General features: G+C 43.8%; 1 protein-coding gene across 2 annotated transcripts in view; it reads left to right on the top strand.

The window, feature by feature from the left end:
- The window catches only part of LOC124880693 (phosphofurin acidic cluster sorting protein 1-like), an 86,934-nt gene that overhangs the window by 53,628 nt on the left and 20,008 nt on the right, over nt 1–13,298 (top strand). For both annotated transcript variants that reach the window (XM_047385959.1, XM_047385961.1), the window contains 3 exons: nt 4,531–4,675; nt 4,790–4,881; nt 6,642–6,719. In XM_047385959.1, coding sequence (XP_047241915.1) covers nt 4,531–4,675; nt 4,790–4,881; nt 6,642–6,719 — 315 coding nt within the window. The remainder of the gene's footprint in view (nt 1–4,530; nt 4,676–4,789; nt 4,882–6,641; nt 6,720–13,298) is intronic.

Below are 13,298 nucleotides of genomic sequence, written 5' to 3'. Positions count from 1 at the left end.
CGACATATTTAATGCTAACCATTATCAAAACTCAATCCACGCCAATGCACTAAAATCAGCCGGCGGTTTTCAATCTTTGGCCTGGTTGTCTCTTAATGGCCTCAACAAATGTCACCATACATCAAACTTCCAATTAGGTTTCAGTCTCTTCTGCCAAAAGCTCCCTGTGTAGTCTCCTTCCTGCAATGTGAAGCACTTTGAAAAGGGATTGGATCTACTGTGTGTTTGTGTGTGAGAATGTGTATGTGTGTGTACCTGTGTTAACGCTTGGAGGTTTCATTATTTGTTATAAATGTCTGGTTGCTTTCAGAGTCTGTGTGTAAAAGTAAGGTCAAAATTATTTACTGCCTGACATTTGTGAAAAAAATAGTAACACCCCGAATTATAGATGAAAAGAGCAAGAATTCGGACTTCATCAGGTAATGCACATGGTCCTCAGGATGTTTACGTACTCTAAAATTAGCTAAGGCTTTTTCAAGTACATGAAGATACAAGAGCAGGAGAAGCTCAGATGCCACCCTAAATCAGACTGTCAGCTCGGATGAAAGGCCTTTCCCATCTAAAATGGAAGGTTACTCTACTGTGGTGCCGCCTGTTTTCGGCCTCAGGCTGTCTCTGCATATAAAATAAAGGCACATTTTCTGCATGAAGCTGACAAGTTGGCTGCAAAGTGCTCCGCAAAGGGCAAGAACCATAAATGCAAACTCACTTGCAAGAAAGGTTTAAAATCATAATATTCCCAGCCTGGAGTACGTTTCCACATTTTGTTACATTGAAACCACAAAGTCCATGGTGATGCGAAAAGGTTTGGGGGGGATACTTTGGCAAGACACTGTTTGATGGATGCAGCTCATAGATTTGGGTTTGATAGCTGTAAAAATACCATTTTGAATAAAGACTCTATATTTCAAAATAATCTAGTTTTAAATTATATGAAAATGTTTCATTTATTTTAAAGGTAGATGCTGTAATTTTTCAAGCAAAATCCAATCAAAGATACCATTAAAATGTTATTTTAATTTAGTTTTTTTGTTTTTCACAATCTAAGGACTGATGTGCTGAAGGAAGTCTTTAAGGCCTTTCATACAGAACAAAATGTGAAAAGACACATTAACACATGCTGCTGTATTCTTGCCACATTTTTATTTTTTTAATCTTTCTCACTTAAGAGTGAGCAGAACAAAGTACTGACCCATAACTTATTGCTGATCCTATTTTGATACCCTGGCTGCTAAGTTCAGTGATTTAAGCATACAGTGTGTTCTGCTTTCCCATAAGCTAAACATAAACACGACTTAGTAATGCAGTGCAGTCATGGTATCAGTGCTGTAACAGTCCATTGGTAAATGGTGCAAATACAAAGCAGTCAACTGTATTTTGTAGTTTACGATAGCTACACACCTACCTACAAACACTAATTGGATCTTAATGTTCTAGGCATTCTTCTTCTTCTTTCCCATCATTATGAAGTTCATCTCCTTGAAGTTTAGCAGGTCAGCTACTAAGATCTATACCAGGTGTGCATATAAACAACAGGGAAAGTCCCTGCAACAGGCCAAATATATTACTGGCCAGCAGTTTGTATAGTTGGACCCTGAAATCATTCTACACAATATGGCATCCAACCAGTCCTTTACAATTGAGATAATGCACACATTGATATTGCAATGACAGCTGTGATTGAATATGTTGTGTAGACTCTATTGCAGAAATGAAGTGAAACATTGCACTCCATCTAATGGAGCTGTTGAAGGTAAACTTGAGGCAAAATGACCTGCAAGATAAACTGAATTCAGATACCTGCATCAAAGGTTAGCGGAGCATCACAAAGGAGGAAATGATTATTTGTTCCTGTTCAGAAACACATCTGACAGCAGCTACCTTCAAAGAGCTGTTGTTTAAGTAAAGGAAGTGACATTTGTTTTGTTAATACTTCAGTAATCCTTTTTTTATATAAATTTGAGCTCTTTATATAGAAAGTGCCATGTGGACTAGCAACTAGTTCATTAGAAACAAACAGTTCAAGTTTATTGGTCCTTTTTGTTTAGAAATTCCTTTTTTCTTTTATGAAGCATTACAGTTTGTCATGAAAGTCTACAGACACTTGTAGGAAGGTTAGCTATTGCTGGTTGTTCATTTTAAACACAATAACCTCGCAGATTAACCTTACATGTTTCTAAGTAAAATTATATAAAATAAAACATTTATATTACAGGGAAAAGTAGAGATGCACCAATCAGGTAATTTTTTATTTTTTATTTTTTTGGTCTGACCTGCTGATTCCGATTTCGGCCAATTCCATTTTCTGCTTATTCTAACGTCTGTAACACATTAGAGGAAAACGTTTGCTCCGTGTTGGCGGTAGTAGTTTTGAATCTGACAGAAAATTAACAGATTACAAGATTATCCCTGTTCACATATCAAAGCATATGTCTGATTTTTTTACTAAGCTTAAAAAATAGTTTTTCAAGTTCACGCTGTTGGTCAATATGTTTATTGAAGAAAAATGATGGGAGATTTTATCACTTGATAAAAAGGAAGAAAAAAAATGTAAAAACGTTTCAGTATTTTGCCACTGGATCACAGATCAGACCCGATCAAAGGAAAATTGGCCCAATCTGATTCCTGGCTGATCAATTTGAGCGTCTCTAAAGAAATGCAATGACACTAAAAAGCTGTGATTGTCTGATTGTCTCTTCCCCCCCCCCCCGAATTTTTAAAAAGATTTTACAAAGGGTGCCGCATTGTGCTCGAACAACATCTAGCAAAAGCCATGTAAACATTGTCAGTAATGGAGATTGAGAAAGGTTTATTCTAAATGCTGCAATTATGGGTGGGAAAAAGCGTGTATTTTAGGAGAGAATAGTTTGCATGCTGCAGTTCATCGTAGCGTACTAAATCAGCTGAGGCAATAGTGGAAGTTAAATGGATTTTTAAAAAGCTCTGCTGTTGTTTTCAAAGAATGAACATGCATCAAATCCATCAATGGCTGCAGCCTCTAGATGGTTAAAAACACAAAAACTGTGGGATGATTGGACGTCTTTTTCATTAACTATGCACATTGTGCTTCTGTGCTGTTTCTCAGATTTGCATAATTTGTTTTCTGAGTGGAAACTGGTTAAAATTAGCAACAGTTACAAGCTTCTCTGAGCTCCTGGCAGCATTCGATCCATGTGAAGGGCACCAGCTAAACCTGAGCCAAGCGAGCGGATGGATGTATAGCACTAATGTCTCTCTTTAATCTGTGGCCACGGCTGTCTCCATAATAAGCTGCTCAGACTTCATTAACTCTTAGTGTGACCAGACTGCTGAGAGAGGGTGGATGTTTTTCAGTATGCGCACACTCAAACAAAATGGAAGAAATGCCACTGTTGGTTGCAGACATGCAGAGAAATCCTTCTCTATATTTTCCTCTGTCTGATTTTGGTTCGTTAATCCTTGACTTCTTATTTACAATTTTCCTGAGCCTCATTTTTTTCTACACTTTTCTGTTAAGTCTCTGACTGTCCTCAGGTCCTCCATTTCTGTTGTCACACACCTCATTTAAATGGACGGGTCATTAACAAGCTTCTCCAGAACCTTATTTCCTGCTGAGAAGGTAATGCATAATCTGAATCTGGTGTTGTGGAGCAGGGACACATCAAAATGCAAGGGCAGTGGGCCCCTAGACCCAGTTTTGGGACCACCACCCTGCATGGCTTGTGGAGATCTTTAAACAGGACCTCTTGTGGTTTTCTTCTTGCCACTTTTCCGTGAAGGCCAGATTTCTGGAGTGGAAGACTAAAGATTGTCGTTTTAACATATTAACCGACCTAGGCTGTGGGTCTCTGAAGCTCTTCTAAAGTTACCATAGACTTCTTAGCCGCTTCTCTGATTATTGTCATCTCTGCCTTACCGCAGTTTAGGTACACGGCTCTTTCTATGTTCAGATGATGGACTGAACAGAACTCTGAGATGTTCAAAGCTTGGGATATTATAACCCAACCCTGTTTTAAACTTCTCCACAACTTCCACCATGACCTCTCTGCTGTGTCTCCTGGTCTTGGTGATGTTGTTCGTTCGCTAACGTTCTCTAATAAACTTCGGAGGCCTTCACAGAACAGCTGGATTTATACTGACATTACGTTGCACACAGATTGACTCCACAGAAGGGGCCTGAATATAAATGTACACCTCTCTTTTCAGATTTTTAGTTGCAGAAAAAAATACATGTATAATTTTTTCTGCCACTTCACAATTATTCACTACTTTGTGTTGGTCTGTCACCATAAATTTCAATCAAATCCGTTCAAGTTTTTGGTTAATCCGTGACAAATGGGGAAAAAGCTCAATGGGGTGTGTATACTTTTGCAAGACACTGTTATTATGGAACTGGAAGTGACTGTCGTGGGATAACCTGTATTTGTTGGTAAAAAAAATATAGTTGTGTTTTGACCAATGTGATGAATGGTGGAACTCACCTGCTGCTGACTATTATTTATTTAAAAATAATCATCATTTATACTCTTTCCTGTTTTTCTTACCCTACAGGTGATGCAGCATCCCAGCGAGGGTGCCCAGATTTTAGGGCTCCACAGCCAACTGAAAGACGCTTCTGTTCCTGTCGCCGAGGTCCGAGTCTACTCCCTGTCCAGCCAGCCCATTGATCACGAGGGACCCAAAGCAAAGATGTCTGGTGTGGCTGCTATTTTTAACATTGTCTTTTCTTTTTCAGTTTAAACAGCTTAACAACTCCATCTTTTTGTTCCCATCTTTCAGTTGTTGTTACAGTCCTTTCTGTTTTCTCTAGATCGTTCCCCAGACATCGACAATTATTCTGAGGAAGAAGAAGAGAGCTACTCATCTGAACAGGAGGGCAGCGATGACCCTGTTCATGGGCAGGTATGTTTAGACAAAGACAAAAACAATGGCTTCAACTCATTATTTCTGTCGTCACTTTGTTCTTTCTCTGCCGTGTTTTTCTCTGTGCCTATCGGCGAGACACTGAAGGGAGCAGACAGACAGCAGAGGGAGATAAGCAGAGAGCAGTGCCGCTTTGTGTTGGCAAATTGAAAAGACTCAAAGTAGCTGGATGGGAAGAAGCTGTGCAGCTGCAAAAAAAGGATGAATGGAGGGTGGGGCAGTCATGTAGCACCGAGGGGAAGATAAACGTTCAAGTAGGGCTGAGAAAAAGGGTTTACCTACAGGGCAATTTAGGTGGTAAATTTTATACTTTAGTGTAGATAATGTTCCTGGGGGAAAAAACCTACTGGTTTCTCTTCAGCAATAAAGTTTGATAATTAACTAAATAAAAATGGATTTGATTTGGCATTGTGAGCTGTTATAGATGTGGTCTGTTTATCACAAACACTATGGGACACATAAGAAGTTAAAGTAGTAAATCCTTATTGTTAGTTCTCAGGTTTTCATTGGAATAAATCTCCATGTGTCCAATCTAGAAGTAACATGAACAGTTTGTTCATTTATCTATGGTACATTAAGGTTACATTTGTGTAATATATCCCAATCCCAGACTTTTTACCCCTCAGAGTTTAACCTGTTGCACCTGTTGCTCTCGAACTAAATATGCTCAGAATTTCCAAGTAATCATGATTTCATTTTTCTTTAGGCTTCTCGTTCATATCCAAAAAATGTAGCAACTCATCCATATCTCCAAATAAAAGCAATGACTTTAGGTTGTCCAATAGTCCACAGTTTGGATATTCAGATGCATTATAATGATATACATGTCTGTGCTTATTTAGGCATTAGGTCAGTCTTGTCAAAAATGAGAAAAGGAGGTTCCAGAGACCATCTCATATAGTGGGTTTTTCATATGTCAGATGGGGCTTCTTATTTGGACTTTTTGAAATATTTACGGTTGCACCGGTAGGCAGGATGGTAAAGGAGGTAAAACATTTCCAAAGATCACGGTTGAAGAACTGTAGCAAAATCTACACAACATTCATTACTATTTCTTGCTAACCAGTTTGGGAGTCAGCATGGGCTTGTTTCTCCTACAAAGGTCCTGGGAACCTTGGTAGAGTGCATGGCATCATGAAATCTTAAAGTATCAAAATATTTTGAATACAAGTCGGGGTATTTCAGTAGGAGAATGATCCAAAACATATGAGCAAATCTACATAGAAACAGTTCACAAGATACAAAAACAACCTCATCTCCAAAACCTGTTGGGTGAGTTGAAGAGAGGATACTGGAAGAGAAAACCCAGGACTCTGGACAACGTAGAGAGATTGTGCAAAGAGGGAAGGTCAAAGATATCTCTCTATATTCTCTGTAGGGTAGGGCTAATCCTAACCCAACTGGCAAAGGGGGTTTTACAAATTATTGACTACAGTCTTGATTAACAAATATATCACAGATGATTGTTATTACAGCAATTATTCCCAGCATGTTTTTTCCCCAAATACTCAAATGAAAGGTTGAATGTTTCTGTCATATGATGTTGCTGCTAAATCAGATTATGTTTTTTTTAGGCTTTTACCACAAAGGTGTCAACAAATCTGACCACGTCCTTTTCTTATTTTTGTAACAGCTTTATTGAAACACTGAGTGCAAAATCACGTTTCTTAAAAAACCTGAAAGGGTGACCAGCGTCGTGCTTTTAGAGTAGTTACCTTTTTTCTTTGTGCTTCTCTCAGTATCTGTATGATGAAGACGACGAGGTGAGGAAGAAAAAGCCGAGGCGTAAGCTCCCTCCCAATGCGGCCAGCACCAGGGTAAGACAAATGTCCCTCCTTGTTTCACCAGTTCCCTCATCCCTTCATCTCATTCTTTCCCCATCTCTCGCGTTCTCCGTCTGTTGGCTTGTTTTGTCTCTAAAGCAATTTGTGGCTAACCCGATTCCTGCAGTAGCCTTTTCAAACAAATCAGATTTTACTCAACTGACTCCACAAACCTCCCCCCCCTTCGTGTGTCTCCCGCCCTAACTTGTACTGTGGCTCACTCCTCACTCATTCTGGGCAATTTCCATACAAAAAAAAGATTAATACCAGTCGCTACAAGAACCTGTAATAACAACAATTCAGTTTTCAATTCAATTTAGTTCATTTATATAGCACCAATTCACAACACATGTCGTCTCAAGGCACTTCACAACAGTCAGGTACATACATTCCAATTAATCCTAACTATCGAACAGTGCAGTCAGATTCAGTTATTTATTCAAATTGGATAAAACGTTTTTCTATCTAAGGAAACCCAGCAGATTGCATCCAGTCAGTGACTTGCAGCATTCACGCCTCCTGGATGAGCATGTAGAGACAGTGGACAGTCACTGGCGTTGACTTTGCAGCAATCCCTCATACTGAGCATGCATGTAGCAACAGTGGAGAGGAAAAACTCCCTTTTAACAGGAAGAAACCTCCAGCAGAACCAGGCTCAGTGTGAGCAGCCAACTGCCACGACCAACTGGGGGTTTGAGAGAACAGAGCAGAGACACAAAGAGAACAAAGAAGCACTGATCCAGGAGTACTTTCTATGGGAAGGAAAAGTAAATGTTAATGGATGTAACTCCTTTAGTCGTTTCATCTAGAAAGAAAGAACCGAAAAACTCTGAGCCAGTTTTCAAGGTTAGAGTCTGAAAGAGAGCACATAGAGTTAGTCACAGTTAAGCTCAGTCAATCACCATGTCAATCAGGTCCTGAGATGCACGGACACAGTGTCGCCACACTCTTACCATGCAAACACTCAATCAGGCTGTAGATTATACCACACACATTACGTGCTTGCAGTTTAAGAAGTACTAGGCATTGTTTTGTGCGTGTGTGGTAGCAGGAGTACGCCGTATCAGAGGGTGATTATTGAGAATCCCTCCTGTGGAGCTAACACAGTAACCACTGCTGCAGCTGCAAAACACAGACATGTTGAATATACTCAATGCATACAATGGCTCCTCTGCCCTCTGAGGCACACGCATAAAAATACGTATATTCGAAGATGTGGATCTTCGCCTTTTCATCAAAATGTTACAGCTCTTTATAAAACCCAGTCAGACGTTGTCTTTTATTGCTAATGTGGTTTTTCTGTTCTCATCGAACATTTTTACCTGAAGATGGAGGTAAAGGTAATCAATGTTTTATCCATAAGTAAATTCCTATCTGTGCAATTTGTTTCTTTTTGTCCTCCTAAATCCTCCTAAAAAGGGTAAAGGCATCAGGGCAGGAAGTGGAGACTGCCAAAGAGTTACGTCAAGTATTAATACTAACAGAAATGTTGTTGCAGGTTTGTTATGAAAGAGGGATAAAAATAACACACCCAAATTTCCTCGTTATTCCATATAGTACGTTCGTTCGTCGTCTTCCGCTTAGGCGTCCAGGAGGCATCCGGTATAGATGTCCGAGCCACCTCAACTGGCTCCTCTCAATGTGGAGGAGCAGCGGCTCTACTCCGAGCTCCTCCCGGATGGCCGAGCTCCTCACCCTATCTTTAAGGGAGTACCCGGCCACCCTACGGATGAAGCTCATTTCCGCCGCTTGTATCCGTGATCTCGTTCTTTCGGTCATGACCCAAAGTTCATGGCCAATAGGTGAGGGTAGGAACGTAGACCGACCAGTAAATTGAGAGCTTTGCTTTTCGGCTCAGCTCTCTCTTCACCACAATGGACCGGCACAGCGCCCCCATTACTGTGGCAGCTGCACCGATCCGTCTGTCGATCTCCCGCTCCATTCTTCCCTCACTCGTGAACAAGACCCCGAGATACTTAAACTCCTCCACTTGAGGCAGGAACTCCCCTCCAACCTGAAGAGGACAAGCCACCCTTTTCCGGTCGAGTACCATGGCCTCGGACTTGGAGGAGCTGATCCTCATCCCAGCCGCTTCACACTCGGCTGCGAACCGCCACAGCGCATGCTGTAGGTCTTGGCTAGAGGGGGCCAGCAGGACCACGTCATCCGCAAAAAGAAGAGACGAAATCCACTGGTCCCCAAACCAGACCCCCTCCGGCCCTTGGCTGCGTCTAGAAATCCTGTCCATAAAAGTTATGAACAGGACCGGCGACAAAGGGCAGCCCTGCTGGAGTCCAACATGCACTGGGAACAGGTCCGACTTAGTGCCGGCAATGCGGACCAAACTCCTGCTCCGCTCGTACAGGGACCGGATGGCCCCTAATAAAGGGCCCCCGATTCCATACTCCTGGAGCACCCCCCACAGGGCATCACGAGGGACACAGTCGAATGCCTTCTCCAGGTCCACAAAACACATGTGAACCGGTTGGGCAAACTCCCATGAACCCTCGAGCACCCTGTAGAGGGTATAGAGCTGGTCCAGTGTTCCACGGCTGGGACGAAAACCACACTGTTCCTCCTGAAGCCGAGGTTCGACTATCGGTCGGACTCTCCTCTCCAATACCCTGGCGTAGGCCTTACCAGGGAGGAGGCTGAGGAGTGTGATCCCCCTGTAGTTGGAACACACCCTCCGGTCCCCCTTCTTATAAAGGGGGACCACCACCCCAGTCTGCCAGTCCAGAGGCACTGTCCCCGACCGCCACGCAATGTTGAAGAGGCGTGTCAACCAAGACAGCCCTACAACATCCAGAGACTTGAGGTACTCAGGGCGGATCTCATCCACCCCCGAAGCCTTGCCACCGCGGAGCTTTTTAACCACCTCGGTGACTTCAGCCTGGGTGATGAAAGAGTCCAACCCCGAGTCCCCAGCCTCTGTTTCCACCACGGAATGCGTGATGGCAGGATTGAGGAGATCCTCGAAGTACTCCTTCCACCGCCCGATAATGTCCTCAGTCGAGGTCAGCAGTCTCCCGCCCCCACTATAAACAGTGTTGGCAAAGCACTGCTTCCCCCTCCTGAGGCGCCGGACGGTTTGCCAGAATCGCTTCGAGGCCAACCGGTAGTCCTTCTCCATGGCCTCACCGAACTCTTCCCAGGCCCGAGTTTTTGCCTCTGCCACAGCCCGGGCCGCAGCACGCTTGGCCTCACGGTACCCATCAGCCGCCTCAGGAGTCCCACAAGCCAACCACAGCCGATAGGACTCCTTCTTCAGCTTAACAGCATCCCTTACTGCCGGTGTCCACCACCGGGTTCTGGGATTGCCGCCACGACAGGCACCGCAGACCTTACGGCCGCAGCTATGGGCAGCAGCATCGACAATAGATGCAGAGAACATGGTCCACTCGGACTCTATGTCTCCAACATCCCCCGGGATCTGGTCGAAGCTCTCCCGGAGGTGGGAGTTGAATACATCCCTGGCCGAGGGCTCCGCCAGGCGTTCCCAGCAGACCCTCACTATGCGCTTGGGCCTGCCGAGTCTGTCCGGCTTTCTCCTCCTCCAGCGGATCCAACTCACCACCAGGTGATGATTAGTGGACAGCTCAGCCCCTCTCTTCACCCGAGTGTCCAAAACATGAGGCCGAAGGTCTGATGATACGACAACAAAGTCGATCATCGACCTCCTGCCTAGGGTGTCCTGGTGCCAAGTGCACTGATGGACACCCTTATGTTTGAACATGGTGTTCGTTATGGACAATCCGTGACTAGCACAGAAGTCCAATAACAAAACACCACTCGGATTCAGATCGGGGAGGCCATACCTCCGAATCACGCCTCTCCAGGTGTCACTGTCGTTCCCCACGTGGGCGTTGAAGTCCCCCAGCAGAATAATGGAGTCCCCGGGAGGGGCACTATCCAGCACCCCCGACAGGGACGCCAAGAAGGCAGTGTACTCTGCACTACCACTCGGCCCGTAGGCTGAAATGATAGTCAGAGACCTCTCCCCAACCCGAAGGCGCAGGGATACAACCCTCTCATCCACTGGGGTAAACCCCAACACGAGACGGCTGAGCTGGGGGGCAACAAGCAAACCCACACCAGCCCGCCGCCTCTCCCCGTGGGCCACTCCAGAGTAGAAGAGAGTCCAACCCCTCTCAAGGAGATGGGTTCCAGAGCCCACGCTGTGCGTGGAGGCGAGCCCGACTATTTCTAGTCGATATCTCTCGACCTCCCGCACAAGCTCAGACTCCTTCCCCCCCAGCGAGGTGACATTCCACGTCCCTAGAACCAGCCTAAGCATCCGGGGATCGGGCCGTTGAGGTCTCCACCTTCGTCCGCCACCCAATCCTCTTTGCACCGGTCCATATATATATATATATATTCCATATAGTCATCCAGGCAATTGTAACAAAATGAAGATTTGTCTCAAGAATATTTTGTGAAAATTCATCATGGTATCATCACGTTCTTTGTCTAAATGTATTTTAAAAAATACACAAAAAGCATTATTACTAAGTGTAAAGCCGCCAGCATCAATGTTATTATCGGCTTATTATCACACACGCCATTTTGTTTTCTAACAATCGTGTGTTTTAATGAATGAATCTGGTCCCTAAACCACCAACCTGCCAGGGACTGTAGATGGAAATTAGACTAAATCTGACACATTTACAGTACAGATCAAAAGTTTGGACACACCTTCTCATTCAAAGAGTTTTCTTTATTTTCATGACTATGAAAATTGTAGCTTCACATTGAAGGCATCAAAACTATGAATTAACACGTGGAATTATATACTGAACAAAAAAGTGTGAAACAACTGAAAATATGTCTTATATTCTAGGTTCTTCAAAGTAGCCACCTTTTGCTTTGATTACTGCTCCACACAATCTTGGCATTCTGTTGATGAACTTCAGGAGGTAGTCACCTGAAATGGTTTTCCAACAGTCTTGAAGGAGTTCCCAGAGATGCTTAGCACTTGTTGGCCCTTTTGCCTTCACTCCGCGGTCCAGCTCACCCCAAACCATCTCGATTGGGTTCAGGTCCAGTGACTGTGGAGGCCAGGTCATCTGGCGCAGCACCCCATCACTCTCCTTCTTGGTCAAATAGTCCTTACACAGCCTGGAGGTGTGTTTGGGGTCATTGTCCTGTTGAAAAATAAATTATGGTCCAACTAAATGCAATCTGGATGGAATAGCATGCCGCTGCAAGATGCTGTGGTAGCCATGCTGGTTCAGTATGCCTTCAATTTTGAATAAATCTCCAACAGTGTCACCAGCAGAGCACCCCCACACCATCACACCTCCTCCTCCATGCTTCACGGTGGGAACTAGGCATGTAGAGTCCATCCGTTCACCTCTTCTGTGCCGCACAAAGACACGGTGGTTGGAACCAAAGATCTCAAACTTGGACTCATCAGACCAAAGCACAGATTTCCACTGGTCTAATGTCCATTCCTTGTGTTCTTTAGCCCAAACAAGTCTCTTCTGCTTGTTGCCTGTCCTCAGCAGTGGTTTCCTAGCAGCTATTTTACCATGAAGGCCTGATTCACACAGTCTCCTCTTAACAGTTGTTCTAGAGATGTGTCTGCTGCTAGAACTCTGTGTGGCATTGACCTGTTCTCTAATCTGAGCTGCTGTTAACCTGCGATTTCTGAGGCTGGTGACTCGGATGAACTTATCGTCCGCAGCAGAGGTAACTCTTGGTCTTCCTTTCCTGGGGCGGTCCTCATGTGAGCCAGTTTCTTTGTAGCGCTTGATGTTTTTTGCGACTGTACTTGGGGACACTTTCAACGTTTTCCCAATTGTTTGGACTGACCTTCATTTCTTAAAGTAATGATGGCCACTCGTTTTTCTTTACTTATCTGCTTTTTTCTTGCCATAATACAAATTCTAACAGTCTATTCATTAGGACTATCAGCCGTGTACTGTATCCACCTCCTGCACAACACAACTGATGGTCCCAACCCCATTTATAAGGCTTGAAATCCCACTTATTAAACCTGACAGGGCACACCTGTGAAGTGAAAACCATTTCAGGTGACTACCTCTTGAAGCTCATCAACAGAATGCCAAGAGTGTGCAGAGCAGTAATCCATCATGTACAGTACAGACCAAAGGTTTGGACACACCTTCTCATTCAGAGTTGTCTTTATTTTCATGACTATGAATATTGTAGCTTCACACTGAAGGTATCAAAACTATGAATTAACACAGGTGGAATTATATACTGAACAAAAAAGTGTGAAACAACTGAAAATATGTCTATATTCAAGGTTCTTCAAAGTAGCCACCTTCTGCTTTGATTACTGCTCTGCACACTCTTGGCATTCTGTTGATGAGCTTCAAGAGGTAGTCACCTGAAATGGTTTTCACTTCACAGGTGTGCCCTGTCAAGTTTAATAAGTGGGATTTCAAGCCTTATAAATGGGGTTGGGACCATCAGTTGTGTTGTGCTGGAGGTGGATACAGTACACAGCTGATAGTCCTACTGAATAGACTGTTAGAATTTGTATTATGGCAAGAAAAAAGCAGCTTAGTAAAGAAAAACGAGTGGCCATCATTACTTTAAGAAGTG

Source organism: Girardinichthys multiradiatus, chromosome 14, assembly GCF_021462225.1.
Source record: "Girardinichthys multiradiatus isolate DD_20200921_A chromosome 14, DD_fGirMul_XY1, whole genome shotgun sequence".
In the NCBI taxonomy this organism is placed as follows: domain Eukaryota; kingdom Metazoa; phylum Chordata; class Actinopteri; order Cyprinodontiformes; family Goodeidae; genus Girardinichthys; species Girardinichthys multiradiatus.
The sequence above is the reverse complement of the archived record's forward strand: the minus strand, read 5'-3'. Positions and strand labels throughout refer to the sequence as shown.